This window comes from Capricornis sumatraensis, chromosome 2, assembly GCF_032405125.1.
Source record: "Capricornis sumatraensis isolate serow.1 chromosome 2, serow.2, whole genome shotgun sequence".
Lineage (NCBI taxonomy): Eukaryota > Metazoa > Chordata > Mammalia > Artiodactyla > Bovidae > Capricornis > Capricornis sumatraensis.
In genome coordinates, this window is record NC_091070.1 from 216,531,082 (window position 1) to 216,555,502 (window position 24,421).

General features: G+C 48.9%; 1 protein-coding gene across 1 annotated transcript in view; it reads right to left on the reverse strand.

Moving 5' to 3' along the window:
* The window catches only part of IQCA1 (IQ motif containing with AAA domain 1), a 171,178-nt gene that overhangs the window by 77,785 nt on the left and 68,972 nt on the right, over positions 1 to 24,421 (reverse strand). The window contains exons 7-8 of the mRNA XM_068966006.1: positions 20,036 to 20,158; positions 8,739 to 8,814 (exon numbers count right to left, since the gene is read on the reverse strand). Coding sequence (XP_068822107.1) covers positions 8,739 to 8,814; positions 20,036 to 20,158 — 199 coding nt within the window. The remainder of the gene's footprint in view (positions 1 to 8,738; positions 8,815 to 20,035; positions 20,159 to 24,421) is intronic.

Genomic DNA, 24,421 nt, shown 5'->3' on the forward strand with positions numbered 1-24,421 from the left:
AGGCTGAGCGCCAAAAACTGATGCTTTCGAACTGTGGTGCTGGAGAAGGCTTTTGAAAATCCCTTGGACTGCATGGAGATCAAACCAGTCAATCCTAAAGGAAATCAGTCTTGAATATTCATTGGAAATGCTGAAGCTGAAGCTCCAATCCTTTGGCCACCTGATGTGAAGAGCTGACTCATTGAAAAAGACCCTGAGAAAGACTGAAGGCAGGAGGAGAAGGGGACGACAGAGGATGATATGGTGGGATGGCATCACCGACTCAATGGACACGAATCTAAGCAAACTGCAGGAGACAGTGAAGGACAAGGGAGCCTGGTGTGCTGCAGTCCATGGGGTCACAAAGAACGGACATGACTTAGCGATTGAACAACAACAGTAATTATGGGGTTATGCAATTATAGATGACTGTTTCTGTAATACGTTTTCCATTCGTTCTATTATTCAAATAATTCAATGAAATGGGAGAGATTTTGTTGCTAGTTCAGCTTACCTGTGATTTATCTTGGCCCCTATTAAAAGCCAACACTGAACACACAAGTACCCATTACTCATCACAAATTCAAAAGCTGTGTTTTTGCATTACTTTTGGGATGTTTTTGAAATCACATATATTTTACATGTCCCTTTGGCCTTACCCTGGCAGTTAGGAAAATGGTTAGAGGAAATAAGGGTAATTTTGTATCACTGGAATAAATGGAAATAAAGCTCTTTTCTCAGAAGGGGAATTCCAAATGTTCACAGAGGGGCAGACCCCTGGACCCTGGCCGTGGGATTGGAGGATCTCCCAGGGGAAAAAGACTCGCCAGTTGGGGAAGGGATCTCTTCCTTGAATTTGTGTTCAGACTGTGATGAAAATCTGCTGGAACCAAACCTGCAACCACCACGTAGCTGGGCCACTTCGCTGGGAGCTGGTCCCTGGGGGCACTGACGCTGCTCAACTCAGGAGGGCAGTCGAGGACCGCGGGGCGGCCCACCTCCGTCTGACAATGGCTACGACTGGGAAGAAAGGGGGCCCGTGCGGGGTCTGGACGGCAGGTGGTGAGGGACAGGGCGTAAGCTTGGTAAGCACGGCCTCCCCTACGAACATTGATCCTGAGATCAGACAGGAGTGTGTCCCCTGACACAGCTGACCAAGTAGGGAGGGGCTGGCACTCACACTCAACACCCAGAGGACAGTCATGGCCACAGACATAAATGCATGTCTGGGTGCACAGGGAGCCAAGCGGTCAACCCTGCAGGTGGAGGGCAGAGAAGATTCTTAAGAGAGCCAAGTGGGCACACAGATGAGAAAGGAGGGTGGACTCTCTGGGTAAATCACAGAGGCCAGGGGTGAGCAGAAGCAGTGAGACAGGAAAGGAGAAGGGATGAGACATGGTGGGAACTGCAGATCCCAGGCGACAGAGCAACAGGGCCACGAGAGGCAGACACACAAGAATGGACAGCCAGGCAGGGAATGGCCCCAAGCTCCGGCCGGGGGGAGCCCATCAGGGAGATCCCGCGTCCTACCACTTACTAGCTGCTGGCCCTACATCATCCTTTGCTTATTAACAATCTCCATCCCAAAGGGGCGAGGGGCCAGGAGGGACAGTGGCTGTGCTAAGAACACTTAAAAACACTTGTTTTTAGCAAGTGGAAGAGAGGACACAGGACCACGGGGCGTGTCCTCTTACAGGGGTCAGAGTCAGGACCACACAGGACACAAATGGAGGGAGACGGGGAGCCCCGATTTTCCAAAAGTGTGGGTCGGCTGCACAAGCCCTGGGGGGACACCCTGATGCTGCTCCCAGAGGCTGGCAGGGAGCTTTCTGGAAGCCGAAGAGGATCATCGCAAACTACTGACCTCACACAGGTCTGGTGGGCTGGCTCACTTCCTGGACAGCTGGCTGGGCAGAGGAGTTGGCCTGTCTGGATTACAGGCCTGGCAAGGGCTCTCAGGCTTAGCAGTCTCCCCTCAGCTAATTCGAGGGCAGTGTGGCTTGCACAGGGCTCCACCAATCCTTGGCCGATCATAGGAAGACAGGAAGGAGAAATCTACCAGTGATGCAAAGTTTCAGCGGCAGGTTTTTGAAAAAGATGTTGAATGTGCCCAGATCTTTTCTAGAGTAACTACTGTGAATTTATAAGTGAAAGTGGTGAAATTTTCATAAAATTGATGCACCCATGGGTTCTTCCCCTGCAGGGTGGCCAGGTGAGAGGTGGCCCAGACACCACTGAGGCTCAGACAATGGGATGTGATGATGGGGCTGGAGGGGCTTGGGGGTGTGCCTCCTGGATGCCCGTTAGAGGTGAGGGTCAAAGGTCAAGGGGAGGGAACCTCCCTGGTGGTCCAGTGGCTAAGACTCTGCACTCCCAGTGCAGGGGGCCCAGGTTCCATCCCTGGCCAGGCAACTAGGTCTCATATGCTGCAGCTAAGAGTCTGAATGCCACAACAGAAAGAACCACACGCTGCAAGGAAGATCAAAGATCCTGTGTGTTGCAACTAAGACTCAGCCAAATAATTTTTTTTTTTTTTTAAAGTTCAATCAGGGCTTCCTCATAGCTCAGTTGGTAAAGAATCTGCCTGCAATGCAGAAGACCCCAGTTCAATTCCTGGGTCAGGAAGATCCACTGGAGAAGGGATAGGCCACCCACTCCAGTATTCTTGAGCTTCCCTGGTGGCTCAGCTGGTAAAAAATCCGCCTGCAGTGTGGGTGACCCGGGTTCGATCCCTGGGTTGGGAAGATCCCCCGGAGAAGGGAAAGGCTACCCACTCCAGTATTCTGGCCTGGAGAACTCCATGGACTGTCTAGTCCATGGGGTGGCAAAGAGTCGGACATGATTGAGTGACTTTCACTTCAAGCAGAATCACCACCCCAATGGGGGAGGTAGCCAGCCTGGGACTGCTGGGTCCCAAGGGGCAGAAGACCCAAACAAGACAGATGGGGACCAGGTTCAGCAGGGATGGGCACACAGGAAATGGCTGGAAAGCTGGCTCTGAAGAGTCATCATTTTGAATAGTCATTCCCATGGAGAGTGTCAGCAAGAGACAGCTATCCTGTTTTGGCCTGAACCCCCTGGAAGGGGGATTTTGCAGTGAGCTTGTGAGGTGTGCGTACACGAAGGGCGGTTAACTCATGGGCCTGAAGGCAACTGCTCCTTTTCTGTGCATTTTCTGAAATCTGCATAAGCTTACACTGAGGGAAACTCTGAAATGTAGGAATAACATGGGTTTAAAATTCTTTTTTATGGGTTTAAAATGGTAAGTTTTCCCCCTTGAAAATATAACTGCGCTAAAATGTTCTATTTGTCAACAACACTGGGATTTTTGTGCTGGCTCAGTGGCAAAGAGTCCACCTGCCAAGTTCAGTTCAGTTGCTCAATCGTGTCTGACTCTGCGATCCCGTGGATGCCAGGCTTCCTTGTCTATTACCAACTCCCGGAGCTTGCTCAAACTCATGTCCATTGAGTCAGTATGCCATTCAACCATCTCAGCCTGCCAAGTAGGAGACGTGGGTTTGATCCCTGGGTCCAGAAGATCCCCTGGAGAAGGACATGGGAACCCATGCCAGTCTTCTTGCCTGGGAAATCCTATGAGCTGAGGAGCCTGGCGGGCTGCAGTTCATGGGGTCGCAAAGAGTCAGACATGACTTATCGACTAAACAACAACACTCAGCAATAACAACTCTCTTCTAACAGATGACGACTGAATCTTGGTTGATGATTAAATCTCTGCCAGCAAAACCCACCTGCTTCATTAAGATCTTTTAGAGCAAAACCACTTTGTTATTCGAAGGAAGCTGCTTTGCTATTTCAGGGGATAGATAAGACAGGAAGGAATGCATTTAATAGTGGAAGGAACAGAGACTATTCAACAGAAAAGAAAGCAAGACACGATTATTTATGTGGAAGCAGTGGCACCTTGTGACATGCGCGCTCGAGCTGTGCCTCTGATTTACAGAGAAAGCACTTCCGAGCGGCCTTCGTGGGTTTTACTAGAGGTGACGTAAATGGACCTCGTTTTCCACTGAAATGTTGTTTTTCTCATGACACTTTTGCACAGGGCACGTCTCGACCCCTTCGAGGATTTCATGGACATTTATAAACGCAGGAAGCTATCCATGCTCTCAAAGGGAAACAACTGACCGCTCTTTCCTGTAGCAGAGAACGAGTTTTTAATCTGAGAGTGGGAGAAGCCAGGGCTGGGGCAGTTTTCATCTGCTCAGAAGTGGACCGAGGAGGGGGCTTAATATCAGTGATTAAAATGCTAATGCTTCCTTTGAGAAGGAAAGCCTTTGATTTTTAGGAAAAGAATTCTCAGATGAAGACACTGAATTTCTGTAAGTTACCGAAGACACGCCAGATAACTCATCAAACACCCCAAGAGCCAGCGAGTAAAATCACAGTTCATGCCTCCTGCTCCCGAGCAGCTGGTAGTTTTCTCAGCCTTGATGGAATTACAGGGTAATTACACACAAGGCATGGGCTGTTTCAACAGCTTTGTTGTGCGGGTCTGTGGGCTTCCCATAGGAATGTTAGATGTCCCCCAAATTAATTTTTATCAAAATAACGCAGTACCTTAAAGCCAGACAGCATTAAAACAATTATAATTTTTAAAAAAACTCTGCCTTCCAGTTACACCGTCCAAGGGCATTTATTCCTACGTTCATTTGTTCATTTAAAATGCATTGGCTAGATTCAGATTTATCCATAAATCTGATCTATTCATAAATTATGAAATTCATGCCCTGTCCCTGGTGGCTCAGACAGGAAAGAATCTGCCTGCAGTGCAGGAGACCTGGGTTTGATCCCTGGGTTGGGAAGACCCCCTGGAGAGGGAAATGGCTACCCACTCCAGTATTCTTGCCTGGTAAATCCCACGGGCAGAGGAACCTGGTGGGCTGCAGTCTATGGGGTCACAAAGAGTCACACGTGACTGAGTGACTGACATACCTTCCCGGTCCTCATGGACCCGTTGCCCTGCCATGGGGAGATGGAAACACACCCCTGGAAGTCAGGTGGAGGTGAATACTGTGGCTCTGGGATGGGCACAGGTGAGGCGGGAGACTGTCATCCCACCTGGGTCTCAGGGGAGGCCTGAAGGGACAAGCATTCCAGGCAAAGGGAACAGAAGGCACGACAGCCTGGAGGTGTGAGTGTGAGCGGCTTGCGGGAGGAAGAGCACAGGGCCCGCGGGAGGAGGATGTGAAGGTCCAGCTTCACTGGGCCCTTTCGGCTGTCATCTACAAGGATAACATCTAGGGAACACACTTATATTGCTGCTGCTTCTTAAGTCCCAGCCTTTTCTTCCAATAATTTATTTTAAAGTTTTTATTGGCGTATAGTTGTTTTACAGTGTTGTGTTAGTTTCTGCTGTACAACAAAGTGAATCAGCTGTGCCTCTTCACACATCCCCTCCTTTCTGGATTTCCTTCCCATTCAGGTCACCACGGAGCACTGAGCAGAGTTCCCTGCGATGTGCAGAATGTTTTCAGTAGTTATCTATCTCATACATATGGCGCGTTCTCACCAGTCACCTATTTCATGCATATGGTGAGTTCTCACCAGTCACCTATTTCATGCATACAGTGCATTCTCACCAGTCACCTATTCCATGTGTACGGTGCGTCCTCATTAGTCACCTATTTCGTACATACTGTGTGTTCTCATTAGTCACCTATTTCATACACAGGGTGCGCTCTCATGAGTTGTCTATTTTATACACAGTATCAGTAGTGTAGATATGTGGATCCCAATCTGCTTCTTGACTCGTCAAGTTTAGACACAAGCTCCTGACTCCCTGTGAAGGTAGGGGAGGATTTCGCCCTCTCCCACTTTTCTCTCTTCATCCAAGGAGTTACAATCAGAGGTGAAGGAAGCCAGGCTTTCCAAGTCTTGGGCGTGTGCTGACTTAAAAAATAGTCACAACCTCAAAGTTGAGAGTTATGTTTTTACTCAGTGGGAATTTTTAGGACTTCAAGCCCAAGACAGCATCTCCAGTAGCCCTGAGAGAACTGCTCTGAGGAGTGGGGTGGGAAGAGTCAGGTTACATAGAAGTCTTCCAACAAAGGGCAGGTAGTCTGAATGTTAAAAGCATTTCTGTGAATTAAAGAAAGCCAGATACCTCAAGTCAAGGACCTTAGCACTGTTCTGTGTACAGGAAGACGCAAGAGTCTGGGCTCGCTGAGATCTTTCCTTCATATGCCTCTCAGCTCTCTGGGACCAGTGTCCTGTGTGTTTCACATCCTGAGTTCCTCCATGCTCACTGTAGGGAGTGGCTGCAGCCTCATGGCTGCCAGACCAAGCAGGTATTGCTCTCCTTCCTGAGTGCCCTTAGGGCTCAGAAAGTCACATCTGGAGGGCTGGAATCACTGATGGCTGTGACACCTGTGTTTACTGATGTGGCAGGAACACTCCATTTCTCAAGTGTAAGACACTACTGAGATGTACCCAGCACCCGAGACGTCCCTCCACACTGGCAGTCGCTCTCGGAACCCCCTGGAGGCTGGGCTCCACACGGTGAGGCAGTAACAGGAGAATGAAGGAGAGACAGGCAGGAAGCCCCAAGGACAGCCAGCAGGGCTCCAGGAGAGGGGGCTCTTTAGAAGAAAATGAGCTGACAGTCCAAAGGCCTGGAAAGTATCTCGAAGGCTGGTGATACACACGCAGAATACGAGACAAGAGACGGTGTGTACAGACCAGTACATAACGTCCTGGGACGGAGGGCAGCTACTGTGTGGGGCCTAGCCCTGAGTTCCAGGGGCACCCCAGCCGGGCCTGTGACTCTGCAGGGTGGACTACCACGATTCCTAGCTAGGTCCCTTGGAAGTGGGTGTGGCCAGACTAACCAGCCACCCATCTGGTGCCACGTCCCCACCCACCCACCACCTCAGCCCCTGGCTGTGCAGTGAGCCTGCTGATGGCATGTGCCTCCAGGCCAGCACTGCACCTGCACACCGGAGCCAGTCAGTGTTTGCTGAGTGAATATGTGAGTGAGTGGACGTTTGACAGAAATCATAGAGTTGCCATGGGATCCTGCAATCCTACTCCTGGGTATATATCTGGATAAAACTAGAGTGTGAAAAGATACAGGCACCCCAATGTTCACAGCAGCATTATTTCCAGCAGACAAGACATGGAAACAGCCTGAATGCCCACTGACAGATGAATGGATAAAGATGTGTCCCGTATATACAACGGAATACTTCTCAGCCGTAAGAAGAATGGAGTAATGCCATTTTCAGCTACACGGATGGACCCAGATAGTATCATGTTAGGTGAAGTAAGAAAGAAAGACAAACCCCGTATGATACCACTCACGTGTGGAATCTAAAGTATGACACAGATGAACTAACCTTCAAGAGAAAGAGACGCACAGATGTAAGGAACAGGCGTATGGGTGCCGGGGGGGCGGGGGTGGGCGTGGGGGAGGGTTGGATTGGCAGTTTGGGATTAGCAGATCAAACTATTATACACAGGATGGGTAAACAACAAGGTCCTGCAGTACCCAGCACAGGGAGACACACTCAACATTCTGCAATAAACCATAATGGAAAAGAACAGGAAAGAGTGGATATTCTCAACACCGATGACGGCAGGTCTCCCACTGTACCTGCTGACCGGGCTGCGTGATGTTTATGTCTTCCTGGTTGTTGTAAAGAGAAGTGAGATGGGCGTGAAAACACGCCTTCCATGTCGTGGGCGTCTGATCAATGTTAATTTACCCTCCGACCTTCTCCCTCCCCCATTAAAGCAGTTGCCAAGTCCTTCCGAGGTCATCCTTTCCCGGTGCTTCTGCTTTAGCTCAGCGTCTCCGGCTGAGTGGGACCCTGGCCACTAGTGGTGAGCGAGAGAACTGCAGGAGCGACACGGACATTCTTATTTTATAGAACCAGACAGCCCATCAAACCTGCCACGACTCTGATAGAGTTGCTAAGGGTGAGGCACAACAAACTGGGGGTAGAAACCATCCATCAATTAAAAACACATACTAAATAAGTAACAGTCCCACTGCGGTCTGGCTAAGGCCAAATAAAGGAGCCACATGCGTGACTGAAGCATGGAAATATTCTACTTCACACCCTTATGGCATTTCTCAGAAGTTTCCAAATAGCACTAATGACCAGGGTCACCTTGGCAGGTCATTCTGTTTTGGGATTTATCATGAGGGTGGAGTGGAACCAAAGGAATTGGACAACCATTCCAGTAAATTATAATGAGAACATCTCAAAGGCCATTTCATACACTTGCCGAAAGAGCCAGATTACATTCTGAACGTGGGACAAAAGAATTAGGTGTCAGCGTGCAGGCACGTGTCCTAGGCTAATAGGATTACAACATTTTACTGTACATACGGCACTGATTTTCTTAATTTAAACAATCCAGGGAAAATCCTTCTTCCCTTTCATTCCAAGCAAGAGAATGTTCAGCCGACGTCTCAGGGGTTTAAAACAGAACAGAGGCTGAGACATATTCTCATCTTGCTCTTTTACCATCTATATGCTTTGAAGCCACTCAAAGCAATTTTAAGAGACGGACAGACAGACTTGGTAGTGAACTGCATGTTTGCAGCCTCTTGAGTTTGAGCAAACTCCGGGAGACAGCAATGGACGGGGATGTTAGATGTGCTGCAGTCCACGGGGATGCAAAGAGTCAGACACGGCTGAGTGAGTACACAATGACAAAAGCTTTTCATGACCGGGCGTCAACGTCTGCCCAACAAGGGCACCCCAGTCAGCACACCCGCCTGGTAAACTGACCTTTGTAGACGCTATTTCCTTCCTCCATCGTGTGAAGGAAAACGCTCGGTGACATTTTCCACATCTCATCTTCTTCCTGCTAGAGCGGAATAACACACCCGTTAACGACAGGCAGTCTACCTGCTGCAATCAGACACTGAGCGGCCCGCACATGCGTGGTCACGCCGACTGTGGAGAAGCACACGTTCGCTCCTGGTTTGTGGGCTGAAGGTCCAGCCCCTCGTCCGCCCGCCTGGGCGGCTTCCCTGCTGACAGTCTGAGCGGGAGGCGCTGTGTCCACTGACTAGCGCGGGGATGGTTGAGACTTAGCTCCACTGGTGGGCTCACAGGGCCTTCCTGACTCAGGCACCTCCCTGGATGCCCCCACGCCCTGAGCTGGGGCCTGTCCTCTGAGGTCTGGCTCCTTCCTTGCTCTGAGAGCTGTTGCCCATCTGAGTCTTGCCGCCTCCCTTTGCCATGTTCCTGTGACCCAGCTTCGGGGCTGCTCCCCACCTGCATTCTGCTCCACTACCTGTCAGCTCGGGCTTTGTAGGAGCCTGGGACTGCTCCTTTCTTTGCTGGCCTGTCCCCTCCCTGGGCCAGGAAGCCAGTCCTGAGCCCCAGCCTGAGCTGGAGACCCTGCCTCTCTCCTAGAGGCTGGTCTTGTTGGCCTCCCTGCCCTGGGCCTCTGCTGCACAGAGAGCTCAGCCACCCAGAGCAGCCAGATGAGAGCTGCAGGGACCCCGAGCTCTGCAGGCAGAGGCCCTGCCCTGATCCCCAGCAGAAATACCCTCCGCCCTACACCGCCACGGCTGCTCTCAACTGTGAATAGCCAGATCTTGCAAAGCCCCGTCTGACATTTCTGGGCAATCATGTTTATACTGTATGAAGAGTCAAGTGCCCAATGACCTGCTTCTTGTCCCCCTAGAAAGGACAAAGGAAGGATGCTTGTCAACATGATGTCCATGGGGAGTTTTCCAAAGCACCTGAAGCTCTGTGTGTGGCTTAGGGAAGGAGCGGCAAGAAAGGGACATACATCTCTGGTGGGTCAGGGTAGAGGACATGCCCTCCTTTCTGGGACTCTGAAGCCACACGCCCTGGTGGTTGGGCAGTGCCCATCCTCATACCGGATCCCTCCCCACTCTCCTGCCCCGACTCCACGTGGCTGTTGGGAGGATACAGGGAAGGAGAGCTCCCAGGAGTGATGAGAGCACCCAGGAGGGAGTCAGGCTTCTGGGAGGACCCTCACTTCTTGGGATGGGGTCCCAGAAGACCTGCTTGAACCACAGCTCACGAAATGTGCCACCAGCCTTGTAGAGCATGGGAGAGAACCTGGACCCAGAAATGCTGGGGACTCCAAGCCTATGGAGCAACTGACATGCCTTCAGGACCCATAGGAGGTCACAGCTCTCACCGGGGCAGGAGACCCACCCCTGCCCAGCACACCCGATCTTCTGAGAAGAATCAGCAGAGAAACAAGAACATGACAGTGCTGGATGAAGGCGTGTCCTTGGAGGAAAGAGATGATTCACGGACAGAGGGGCACCTAAAAAACTGACCAAAGAGCCTCTTGATGAAAGTGAAGGAGGAGAGTGCAAAAGCTGGCTTAGAGCTCAACATTCACAAAACTAAGATCATGGCATCCAGTCCCATCACTTCATGGAAAACAGATGGGGAAACTGTGGAAACAGTGGCTGCCTTTATTTTTCTGGGCTCCAAAATCACTGCAGATGGTGACTGCAGCCATGAAATTAAAAGACGCTTACTCCTTGGAAGGAAAGTTATGACCAACCTAGACAGCATATTAAAAAGCAGAGACATTACTTTGTCAACAAAGGTCCATCTAGTCAAGGCTATGGTTTTTCCAGTGGTCATGTATGGATGTGAGAGTTGGACTATAAAGAAAGCTGAGCACCGAATAATTGATGCTTTTGAACTGTGGTGTTGGAGAAAACTCTTGAGAATCCCTTGGACTGCAAGGAGATCCAACCAGTCCATTCTAAAGGAGGTCAGTCCTGGGTGTTCACTGGAAGGACTGATGCTGAAGCTGAAACTCCAACAGTTTGGCCACTTGATGCAAAGAGGTGACTCATTGGAAAAGACCCTGATGCTGGAAAAGATTGAGGGCATGAGAAGGGGACGACAGAGGATAAGATGGTTGGATGGCATCACTGACTCAATGGACATGGGTTTGGGTGGACTCTGGGAATTGGTGATGGACAGGGAGGCCTGGTGTGCTGCGGTTTGTGGGGTCGCAAAGAGTCACACACGACTAAGCAACTGAACTGAACTGAACTGAGTCTTCTCAGAGATGTTACGTCCTCTCTCTCCAGGTGTCAATAAGCATTTGTGAATCCTTAGTATTTTTAGAATCAATGTGTTACTGACCTGCGTGTTGCCCTTTCGGTTTGGGAGACTCAGATCGGTCTGTATTTGGGGAGGATGGGATAGGGGAGAAGGGGAGGGAGACGAGGACAGCGAGGGGGCAGGGGGGTAGGAGGAAGAGGAGGAGGGGAAGGAGTGCTACTCCAGGGATGGGAGCACACAAGCACTTTTCACAGAGGGACCAGTCAGTCCATGGGGGTCTGAGCTGGGAGGCTGGGCTGCCTTTGGGTAGCTGGAAATCAGTAGGGCAGCGTGTATGGAACGGGGGCCAGCAGACAGAGAGGAGGCTGGGAGACAGAGCAGGGATGGACCTTGCAAGGCCCATGAGCCATGATCTTCAGAGAGCATGACCTTGGTCTGGGAGCAGGGCGGCCACTGAGGGTCCCAGCAGAAGTCCGATGTTTCTGCATCTGCTCGTCGGGCCACGACTCTGGCTGGAGGGGGTGAGGGTTGCCCCCCCTCTTCTCTCCGACCAGGATTCACTTTCCCATCTTCTTCTGCGGGAAATCCCCCTTAGGCCCCAGGCCAATGCCCCCTCCCCTGTGAAGCTGTCCTGGATTCTCCCAGGTGGACAAGACCCTCTGCGGCTCAGTGGGATCTGCTTGTCCTTCCCGGCGCCTGCTTCCCCGTGTAGATGACCAGTTATTTGTGCATCTGACTTTCCCGTTCTCTCGGGCTGTGGGGCCCCCGTGCAGGGGGATTCCCATCTTGCTGATGCTCATACCCTATAAAGAACCAGCACCAGGCCTGTTTCCTAAATAGGTGTTTCACACATGTAAATAAAAATGAGATTTATAGCTCTATTTGTACAGCTTTATTTCTATAATAAATATCAAGTTCTCAAGGGAAGCAAAACACTGCAGGACCGGTTTTGGGAAAACATCTGATCCCGACTGCACAGAATGACCGCGCTGCTGGCAGTTCCCATGACGTTTCACGCAGTGATGACGTAACTGGGCAACACAGGAAACACCTCTTAACCAGAGTGAAAGCACAATGGACGCTTCTGCCTTCCTTTTTAGAGATGGCTCTTTCTTTGGTCAATAGTTTACCAGATAGATCTTTGCCTCTGGCTGATGTTTTAAACACTTCCCATTTTGACAGTTATTGGGAGAGAGAAATGCCATGAGGAGGCTTTACCACTTCAACTGCAAAGTCGTTGCTTTTTTTCCCTGCATCTTTCACTGTGAAGGGGTCACACAAGTCCACTTGCATCGTCAGGGTGCCCACCTTGACCAATGTCCCTCTCTGATGGAAACTTCTCAACCACGACTCCCAGCTCAAGCCAAGTGACTGGGGAGTGTTCTCATCAGAGAGACCTGCCTCTCAGGGAGCAGCCTGACTCTGAGGCTGCTTATCCTTCCCGGCACCAGCCTCTCCATGTAGATGACCAGCTATTTGTGTGCCTGACTTTTCTGCTCTCTTAGGCTGTGGGGCCCCCATGCAGGGGGATCCCATCTTGCTGATGCTCGCACCCTATAAAGAACCAGCACCAGACTGCTTCTGGCCAGCCACGCCGACTCCCTCTGCACTGGGGCAGGGACACACAGCTGGACTGGCCAGCTGGCAGCAAGGTGGGAACATGGGTCCCAGCCATCACACAGCCTTCTGCAGAGAAGGGGTGACAGAGGAGCTGGTCCCCATGGACCTGGGTCCTGCAACTCCCGGCTCCAGCAACTCCTGGCTCCAGCCCGTGCCTGCCAGGAGTCTCCATCATGTGTCCCCCATGTGCCTGGCTCTGTCTTATCAGTGAACCTAAGTGGGCTGGTGTTGCCACCCACAGACCCAGTGAGTCACAAGAAGAAACAGGATCTGAGATATGCCCAGTCTTTCCACTCATTCAGAAATCTTGTAAACATCACGGAGGATCTGCTCTGTGCAAATGCCCGCGAGGGACATCCGGAGAGTGGGGGCCTGGCTCACCTTGGCTTCTCCCGCAAGCTGATGGCAGAATCATGTTGTATGTTTTGCAAAAATGCTTATTTATTGTGCCAAGAACACGATGGCAACAATGTGATAAAATTTTTAAAAATCAAAGAAAATAATCAGCTTCCTCACCATCACTTTTATCCAATGAACCCTTCATTTTTCTTTTTCCTTTTCTGTACGTATAGGCAATGTCTGTCTGTTACAGCATAATCATAGTGATATAAAAGTCTTGCCAGCTGAGTAGGTGAAACAAAGATTTACTTTTAATTTCTATTCTTTATTTGGCACCACTGAACTGTACTTTGTGTTTTGTTTGTTTTGATATTTTTGGCTTGTTTACCAACTTTATGACCTTATCTTGCCCACCTGTAAACATTTCCTGAGCACCTACTGTGTGGGGAAATTTCTAGGTGCTGGGACGACAAGGACCCTTCAGGCTCCACCTCTGGGGCCTGCCTCTGAGTTCTCCAGGGCTGGGACTCTCAGATTAGTTGCTGTTCAGTCACTCAGTCGTGTCTGACTCTTTGCCACCCCATAATTTACAGCACACCAGGCTTCCTTGTCCTTCACTGTCTCCTGGAGTTTGCTCAAGTTCATGTGCATTGAGTTGGTGATGCCATTCAGTCGTTCCTCTGTTGTCCCCTTCTTCTCTTGCTCTCAATCTTTTCCAGCATCAGGGTCTTTTCCAATGAGTTGGCTCTTTGCATCAGATGGCCGAAGTATTGCAGCTTCAGCATCAGTCCTTCCAATGAATATTCAGGGTTGATTTCCTTTCAGATTGACTTATCTCCTTGCTGTCAAGGGACTTTCAAGAATGTATTCCAGCACCACAAATTAGAAAGCATCAATTCTTTGGTGCTCAGCCTTCTTTATGGTCCAACTCTCATACCCACTGGGCTCCCCTGGTGGCTCAGATGGTAAAGAATCCACCTACAGGGCGGGAGACCTGGGTTAAATCCTGGGCAGGGAAGATCCCCTGTAGTAGTGAATGGCAACCCACTCCAGTATTCTTGCCTACAGAATTCCATGGACACAGGAGCCTGGCGGGCTACAGTCCATAGGGTCACAAGAGTTGGACATGACTGAGTGACTGACACACACACTCACATCTGTACATGACTATTGGAAAAATCATAGCTTTGACTATACACAGCTTTGTTGGCAAAGTGATGTCTCTGCTTTTTAATACGGTGTCTAGGTTTGTCACAGCTTTTCTTCCAAGGACTAAGAGTCTTTTAACCTCAGATCAGTGGAAAGGGGTTAAATTCAAGTGGGGGCACATCTGTTAGGCTTTTTAGATGGGGGTATGCATCTAGGCATATATCTGTTAACATGTAAGCCCATACATCAGCCTGATCACTTGTGGCTTTCAGATTATCTGATGGGCCCCTCAGGATCTGTGTCCTGGGGATGGGAGAGAGGTTACTCTGATGGGGAACAGGCTGATGACTTCTCACTGAACTCAGAGTGAAATTATGTTCCACTTTTAGATGCAAAAGGGAAAAACCAGCCCAGAAGTGGCCTGGGGGCACTACAGACAGACAACAGCTTTTCAAGCTAATTGAATCGCATAGAGACAGGCCCAAGGATCTTCCCAGAAGAATTAACACTAAGCCAAGTCTGTTTATGGCTGCAGGAAACATAGACAAGGCTCTTCAATATTTGTGTGATTGTGTGTTAGCATCAGGACAAAACCATTGAAGACAGTTCCAGGGACTTCCCTGCTGGTTGTGGTTAGGACTCCATGCTTCCAGTGCAAGGGATGTGGGTTCCATCCCTGGTGGGGGAACTAAGATCCCATGTGCTGTGTAGCGCGGCCAAGGGAAAAAAAAAAAAAAAATATATATATATATATATAAAGGAAAATAGTTCCAAATGGTTGAACATAAGGAACACTGGAAAATAGTAGGGATGAACTGCAGAGTGCTTTTCCCCTGTGTTTTCTCTTTCAAAGCCAACATGAGGTCCAGAGAGAGGCGAATGAAATTACGCTGATATTGAAAGCATATTTGCAAAGACTGCTACTGGTCTGCAGAAAATGCCCTTGAGGCACCAGCCTTCTCCTCTATCAAGGTGCCCCTTTAAGGGGATCTCCTTATCTGCAAGCCTGAATACCTCTGTGTGTTAGCTGCTCAGCTGTGTCCAACTCGTTGCAACTCCATGGACTGTAGCCAACCAGGCTCCTCTGTCCACTCGATCTGGGCAAGAAGACTGGAGTGGGCTGCCATTTCCTTTTCCAGGTCATCTTCTCCACCCAGGGATCAAACCCGGGTCTTCTGCATTGCAGGGAGATTTTTTTTTTTTTAATATTACCATCTGAGCCACCTGGGAAGCCAGTTTAAAACCAAAGATCCCAAATAAGGACCAGTTTGTTTTCTCACTGTTGAATTTTGAGAATTCTTTATGCATTATAGATACAAATTCTTTGCCAGATAAATAATATGAAAATAATTTTCTCCTAGTCTATAGCCTATCTTTTCAGCCTCTTTACAGGGTCTTTACAGAACATAAAACTGCTATTAATATTTTGATAAGATCAGATTTATCTCTTTTATGAGTTGCGCTTTCAGTGTTAGGTCTCAGAAATCTTCAGCCCCAGATCCTGAAGATCTTTCCCCAAGGGTTTTATTTACAGATTTTATTGTTTCATGTTAAAGTCCATGATACATCCTGAGTTAGTTTTTGTATCAGGTATGACATTTAGGTAGATTCCCACTTTCTTGCATATGGATGAAAGACTAATTTTTGGAAGCCCATCAGTCCCTAAAGAAGAAAACGCCTGGATCCATCTATTTCCTTCTGTCCATCAGCGGCATCTTCGTGTTGAGGATCCCCAGGTGGATCCAGGAAAGGAATAGAGAATTTCCATTACTTTGAAAGTGAATATGTTTGCAAAGTTTCTTGGTGAGCTGATCAAATGAATATAAGATTGCTAGTACGAGTTATTTTAATTTAAGGTGCTCTTGTCTACAGTTACAGAGATCCACCACAGTGCCCCCAACTCCTTTCTTATGCTACGAAGCCCAAAATAAATTGGAAATCCAAGCAGGGACACTGAAACCTACAAGTTCACGCTCCAAAGCTTCTTCCAGTTGTCTCCACATTCAACCATCTCAAAGACACCACAGGGACATTCACTCATCCTCAGATTCTTGGTTGATGGAGTGCCTACGGGAGCTCTACCCTGTTGCTCTGGAGTCAAGAGGAGAGGCCCTGTGGGAGGGTCAAGGTCCTGCAGCTAGAGGTGGCCCCAGGAAGGAGATGCTGTCAGGGAAGGGTGGGCGAGGGTCTCTGAGCCGGATGGGTGGGCTGCTGTACTCCTGACTGTAAAAGCCCAGCTCTTTCCACCACCAGCAGTACCTGGCCTGTCCATCACATTCTCAGGGAAAAAGAGACCCACAAGGTCAACAAACCCACTTGTTTCTCTTTCAACTTCGTGAACAACGTTTGATTTTAAATGCATCATGTCCTGTGAGGCTGCATGCAAACTTCAGACTTGGACCATCGGCTCCCCCTCTCTGAGTCCGGCTCCCCCCCTCTTTCCAGCTCCCCCTCTGAGTCTGGCTCCCTCTCTCTGCGTCTGGCTCCCCCCTTCTCTCTCTCAGTCCGGCTCCCCCTCTCTGAGTCCGGCTCCCCCCGCCTCAGTCCGGCTCCCCTCCTCTTTCCGGCTCCCCCTCTCAGTCCGGCTCCCCTCTCTGAGTCTGCTCCCCCTCTCTCGGTCCATCCCCCCTCTCTCAGTCCGGATCCCTCTCTGCCTTGCTTAGTTCCCTTTCTAACCTGAGCTGCTCCTCTCCCTCCCTTCCTTTCAGGGGAATAAACCACCCTTACAGCCTCCCTCTCAGTGTTTCCAGGGAACCCCACCCAAAGGACCAGTTACTACTCTATTGATCTGCCTGTACCCCCCAAATTCTAACTCATTCTAAAAAAAAAACCCCAAAAGAGAGCTCACTTGATACAGTTAATATTTAAAATCCTCCCCCACTTGGCAAGATAATTTTGAAGCAGTGCCTAATAGGGAACAGGGACAGTTGGAAGAATTTCAATTTTATTCTAAGCATCTCTTCTTCTAAATATGCATGGGTGAGTTTGACACTTGCAAATTAAAACTCGCTGTTAGTGAAGCTTGTTCCATAAAAATCTGAAATTATCAGCTACACAATCTGGTCTTTGTTGAGTGACAGCATTTTATTAACTAGCTGTTAAAGAGTCACTTAATGATGAATGGCTTTCTACAAGAAAAGCAAAGTTTGAGTACATCAGCATTTATGATATAGTTGCATATGATGGGGATAATCCTTCAGAATTACTTAAGACACGAATTTATATGAAAAGTACAGGTCTACAAAGTGATAATGTGATTATTAAAATAGGAAATATCAATCTCTAAGAAGCCTTGGCACATTTAAATGATGTTGGTATGTTTCTTACAGATCAGATTATCTTTTCCATTGACTTAAAAAAAATCCTATCCTGAAATCATTCCTAAAGCTATTCAAATCTTTATGTGGAAATCAGCATTTTGACCTGTAGAAAAAGATATCTATTATTGTTCATCCTGGTTAGAGGGTAAAAGGCAGGAGACAGAGGCAACTAGCTTTGTTGGACTCACACAGGTATGAACTCAACCCTAACCACAGAGGCAGAGCTGCTCACTTATTCTTCTGAGTACTGTTCTAACACTTGGTCATCTATCAATCGCCAGCCCTACATATATAGTCAGAAAACTTGGCAAAGATCTCAGATAGAAACATCTGAATATTTCAGCTAATCTCTATAAAGGGAAAACAGACCCTTTCCAAAATATCACACCGGTAACAAGGTTTAAAGCTTTGTAAGTCCATGAGATAAGGCGATAGCGTGGGGCTCCCAGGAAAGAAGACGGAAGTCAGCGGGTGGTTTATTGGGAATGTCCCCCAAGAGGGAGGGAGGGAGAGCAGCAGCCCCAGGCAGAGGGGGAGCTGAACTGGGCAGAGGAGCTGAACTGCGCTGCGATGGTGAGAAATCAGGAGTTGATCCCATAGGGCACCCAGGAGCTGGGAGAACCTTTCAGAGTTGTTCTGGGCAGTGAGGGGCTGGGTCTCTGTACCCTAACTTATCCTTTTTTGTTTTTTTTTAAAAGATGATTCTATTTCTTCGTTTAATTAATTAATTTTTGGCAGCACCTCACAGCCTGTGGGATCTTGGTTCGCTAACCAGGGATCAGACCTGTGCCCCCTTGCAGTGGAAACACAGATTCTTAAACCACAAGATGCCAGGGACTCCCCCTAAGGTGACTAGCCTTGAAGGCAGCTGGCCAGTGCGGGGTGGGTAACCTCACTTCGAGCACCTGCCGTAGACCCTGAACAGTTGCTGAGGAGGGACCGAATGCGAGGGGTCAGCACCCCATCCTGTAGCTGGGGATGGAGCCCTTTGGTCCTGAGGGGGCGTCACAGGGGCCGCATGCATGCAGCATCCACTTCAGTGGAGAGGGGGGAGACCAAGGAGAGGAGGGAGGGGGGCCTTTCTTCTTTCGTCCACGCAGCTAATAACAGTACCAGGGTTAGAGAGGGACAGGGCAGTGGGGGCAGCTGCGAGATTCCCGTTCATTGTGTGCAGGGGGCGAGCCCCCTCCTGCTGTATTGGCCACGATCGAGCCCAGGAACTTTGGCTTAGCTGGGTCTTCACTGCTGGGCTTTCTCTAGCTGTGGCGAGTAGGGGCTACTCTTTGCTGCCCAGCGCAGGCTTCTCATTGTGGTGGCTTCTCCTGTTGCAGAGGGCGGTCTCCAGATGGGAGGGCTCAGTAGTTGTGGAGCATGGGTTTAACTGCCCCGCAGCACGTGGGATCAAAGCCACGTTCCCTGTACTGGTAGGTGGATTCCTAACCACTGGGCAACCAGGGAAACCCCACTCCGAGAAATTCTAAACGAGATGCTAGCTCTTATCACCATCGCGATACCTTGCGTTTTCGTGGACTTCGGGGATTCCCGTTTGATACTCTCCATCACTCCCTCTCCCCTGCTTACAACTTTGGCCTCCTGGGTCCAGTCACTCCTGGATGACACACCCGGTCCTGTGTCTTTCTCACTGTGACGGCTCCGGAGTTCCCAGGCGCCACCCACCACACCCGGAGAGCTGTCTCCCCCATGGAGAAATCCGAGAGTCTGACTTCCAGGGGGAACCCGTCTCTGGGAATATGAGGAGCCTGGCCTTGGCCACCTGGGCTAGAGGTGGCTCTCTGCCTCTGGACAGAGTCATGGAGGGACATAACCTTTCAGGATGCACTCTGATTTAGGTCGGGCTTTTGGTCAGCTGTGACATAGTATCTGGGCAAAAGCCTACAGCACACACATTCAGGTTTTCGGATGGTGCTACCTTCCAGCTGGAATTCTATTTCCCAAAGAAGGAGTCTATGTTGGAGAGAACCACCACCCTGGCAGGGGCCTCTCCACGTATGTGGGGGTAAAGACCCCTCCAATCATGCCCAGGACATAGCACCTGCCTGCCCGCCCACCACCCAGCAACCCCACCACACAGGGCAGGCCTGGCCCGCAGTGACTCTGAACTCTGCTTTCCTTTGGGTATTAAGAAACAAACCCTGCTAAAAACAGGTCTGAGACGTCGACGTGAAGTGATAAACTGGAAGGAATATGCTTTGGCGGAATTAGACAGGATTGTTTTGACTTTGTAGTGGACACTTGGTGTGCCAAGAGAATTTCCTTATCTCTACCCGTGAGAAAAGATGGGTGGGATCACGTGTCTTTGAGGAACGAGCATTCAGAGCGATGGCATATGTGTCTAATGCGAGGTGTCTGAGCTGTGGAGACCGCTCCTCAGCCGAACAGGTATTTACAAGCCATAGAAATGATGACAACTGACTGTCGACCGACATTTAAAGAAAAACGAAAGACAGCTGGGGGATAGCATGGTTTCCAAGGAAATGACTGACTGTAGTCTCAACAGGCTTGAGATGATTCCAAGGAGTCAAAGCAAAAAAGAAAACTCCCAATTTCTAAAACTCCAGATACCTTATTTTTTCCCTTTGTCTCTTTCGTTTCCTTTTCTTTTTTTACTTTTTTTTGTTTCTTTTCCTTTTTCTTCTTTTTGGTTTTCTCCTCTTCGTCTTGGCTTGCAATAATATCATCAATAACCTGCGGAAAAACAAAATCATCATAGCACTTTAAGAGAGTCGGATCAAGAGGATTATCTTTCTGGAAGTGTTTGTGTGGGTCAGTGTCCCTTCTCTGCTCAGCTCCAAACCCTGCAGACCCAGCCCCCTGGCCTCTCCACTCTGCCTGCCGTCTGCCTCTGGCTGGATTCATCAGCAGAGGCAGCGGTGGGGCCTCAGACGGCAGGTGGAGAGAGAGAGAGGCTGGACATTTCTGAATCCAGTTCCCTGCCAGTTCAGAGCTGCTCTGACTCCCAGGGGTCCCACCGACACCCGCGGCAGGGTTGGGGGGGGGTCTCGGCTTCATTAGCGTCTCAGCTGCAGCCTGCTTCGGGCCTGCCCACGCCTCTTCCCCAAATGCCAGCGGAGAGCTCCTGTGCTCCTTACCTAGACTCCATACATCTCTCGGAGTTGGTTTCTTTCATCTCTGATTTAATTTTATTTCCTATAAAAACCCACTTATTGCCCTAAAATTTAAAATACTGGTTAGGAACTTCCCCAGTGGTCCAGTGGTTAAGGCTCCAAGCTTCCAATGCAGGGGGCCCAGTTGGAGAACTAAGATCCCACATGCAGAGCAGCATGGCCAAAATAAATACAGAAAATAACAATAAGACAATAAAATAATTTTTAAAGAATACAGTATTGATTAAAAAGACCTAGTTCACATAGGATTAGCATCATTGGAGAATTAGTGGAAGTTTGTAAAAAAACCCACATGTGCTAACTTGCTTCAGTGGTGTCCAACTCTTTGTGATCCCATGGACTGTAGCCCGCCAGGCTCCTCTGTCCATGGGATTCTCCAGGCATGCTGGAGTGGGTGGCCACGCCCTCCTCCAGGGGATCTTCCTGACCCGGGGATCGAACCCACATCTCATGTCTCCTGCATTGGCAGGCGGGTTCTTTACCACTAGTGCCATCTGGGAAGGCAAAAAAACCCCATATGATTCCATTTAATATGATAAATATTCACTGAGCGCTCACTTGCTGTGAATTCTGGGAGGTAAAACAGTGACCCCGACGGGACACACACCCTGTCGGACCCTCAGGCTTTGCTCATCACTGATCATGTGACTGAGACAAGTGGCAGCACCTCTGAGAGACCCAGTTTCCTCCGCTTTAAAATGAAATCAGCACTTCCATCCGGACCACGTACAATCACCAGGCATGGTTCCATGAGCTTCACAAAGGTGAGCTCGTTTACTGCCGAGCACATTTACTGCGCACAGTCCCATGTGCACAACTAGTAAGTGGCTTGAGCTGGGGTTCAAACAGTGCAAATCGGGACGACCTGCATAATGTAGAAAGTAAAGAGGCAAGATGCCGAACCATAGTTATACATTTAGCCTTCAGTGTAAAATGCAACTAGTTAAAAAAATGAAAAAAATAATACTTCACCATTTCAGGATACATATATGTGTAGTTAAAAGTGTAAGAGGTGGGGAAACGGTGGTGAAACAGTGTCAGACTTTATTTTTGGGGGCTCCAAAATCACTGCAGATGGTGACTGCAGCCATGAAATTAAAAGACGCCTACTCCTTGGAAGGAAAGCTGTAACAAATCTAGACAGCATATTAAAAAGCAGAGACATTACTTTGCCAACAAAGGTCCGTCTAGTCAAAGCAATGGCTTTGCCAGTGGTCATGTATGGATGTGAGAGTTGGACCATAAAGAAAGCTGAGCACCAAAGAACTGACGCTTTTGAACTGTGGTGTTGGAGAAGACTCAAGAGTCCCTTGGACTGCAAGGAGATCCAACCAGTCCTTCCTAAAAGAAATCAGTCCTGAATGTTCACTGGAAGGACTGATGCAGAAGCTGAAGCTCCAGTCTTTGGGCACCTGATGCAAAGAGCCGACTCATTGGAAAAGACCCTGATGCTGGGAAAGATTGAGGGCAGGAGGCGAAAGGGGACGACAGAGGATGACATGATTGGATGGCATCACTGACTCAACGGACATGAGGAGTTGGTGATGGACAGGGAGGCCTGGCGTGTTGCAATTCATGGGGTTGCCAAGAGTCAGACACGACTGAGCAACTGAACTGAACTGGAAGGGTAAGAAATGTAAGAGAACGACGCACACCAAATTCACTCCAGTGGTTACTTTTGGAGAGCAAGCTAAAAAGGGCTAATATTGGACTTCCTTGGTGGTCCAGTGGTCCAGTGGTTAAGACTCTGCCTGCCAATGCAGGAAACACTGATCCCTGGTCTGGGAAGATCCCACACACTGCAGGGCTAGTAAGTCCCTGAGCCCAACTACTGAAGCCCATGCTCTCTAGAGCCTGTGCTCCACAACAAGAGAAGCCGCTGCAATGAGGACCCTGAGCACCACAGACTCAGGGCAGCTCCGGCTCGCCTGCCTAAAGTAGAGAAAATCCTGAGCTGCAGTGAAGACCCAGTGCAGCCAAGTTAATCACTGGTGGCTCAGTGGTAAAGAATTCGCTTGCAACGCAGGAGATGTGGGTTCGATCCCTGGGTGGGGAAGATCCCTTGGAGAAGGAAATGGCAACCCATTTCCAGTATTCTTGCCTGGAGAATCCATGGACAGAGGTGCCTGCAGGGCTACAGTCCATGGGGTCACTGAAGAGTCAGATATGATTTAGCGACTAAACAATGCTAAATAAATAAATAAAATTTTAAAGGGCTAATATCATTTTACCCCCAGGGTGCCGTGCTAAAGCATTCTCCTGGGATCGAGTGTACAGGGATTATGCCTTAGTGTGATTTATTGAAATGCTGAGGTTTATTTTCTAATATTGAATTTTTTAATTCATAGCTATGTTGTTTTTAGGAGCTTAATTCACACCTTTAAAAGTGTTCATAACAGCTTTATCATGAACAAAGTAGGATATTTAGGCACCAGCTGGACTTAAAAAAAACTGTCGTCCTGTGTCCAAGTCCATATTCTCCCGAGGCTCACCCACCTCTGAAGCTTCTAGTGAAGATCCTGGGTAGGGGAGGCTCAGAGAAGTGGTGTACGGAGGTGAGAGGTGACATATGTGTTGTGTACACTATTTGGTAATAAAAAGGGTGTCTTTAGACAGGATTGAACGTCCCTTGTCAGAATAGCAATATTATCCTTGGGGGTGAGACTCACCTCAACTCACAGAACCAAACTATGGCTGCCAGGACCTTCGTGCTCTGGTGCACTTATGGAAAATGGACATGTTTTGGCCTTTGGAAGTTTGGAAACTTTCAGAAACATATAATATATATGTATAAAATATACAATATAAATATATGTATCTGAAAAGAGGATAAAATCCTTATTGTGAGCCAATACAATTCAGTGCATCAACCATGTGTTTCACCTAGATCCTTACCCAGTTTATTATTTTCAAAAGACAAAATATTAACACCATCCACACTTCAGAAATTACGAACAAGCGTGTAGTGAAACGTTTCCTCCCCACTCATAACTTATTTGACCATTCTCCCCCCAACGGAAGTCAAGGTTATTGCCAATCTTTTGCTATTACCCGCAAAGCTGCCAGGGATTGACGTATGCAAATGTCACCTTGCAAGTATGTGGGCATGTCTTCTGGATAATTCCTAGGAGGAGAAACGCTGGATCACAGGCATGTACAAGACTGTGAAACTGCCCCCAGCGGGCTGTGCGAATTCACACTTCTGCCAGCCACGCGGGCGACTCCGCGCTTTCCCACATGCTCACTGACACAGTGCTTGTGTTTGCCAGCTGAATGGATGAAAAACAGCATGTCATCGGAGTTGTTTCGGTTTTTCGTATAGGTGCCAACATTGAATTTATTTGGCTTGTGCTCTCCGACTATAGCAAAATCTCCCAGAATGAGAGATGTGCTTTAGTGCCCGTAAAGTCAGCCATCGTGTTTGGAAAATCGAGGGGTCTGAATCTGGCTTGCTGCCTGTTTTCTTTCTGAAGATATAGGTCCAATTTTGTTGAGGCGTATTTTACATTCTTTACATTTAGCCATTCCATGTGGACAAGTCAATCATTTTTAGTGAGTTTATCGCATGGTGCAACCATCACCGTAAATCAGTTTTAACACATCTCATCATTCCACTAAGATTCCCCTGTGTTACTTAATAGTTTCCCTCTCCTGCCCTTCTTGTTCCGCACGAATCTACTCTCTGCTTCCATGGATTTACTCTTTTTCGACATTTCCTATAAATGGAATCACATACTACGTGGTCTCTCATGTGTGGCTCCTTTCACGGTTCAATGAGCTTTTGAGGTTCACCCCAGTTGTGTTGTTGTTCAGTTGCTAAGTC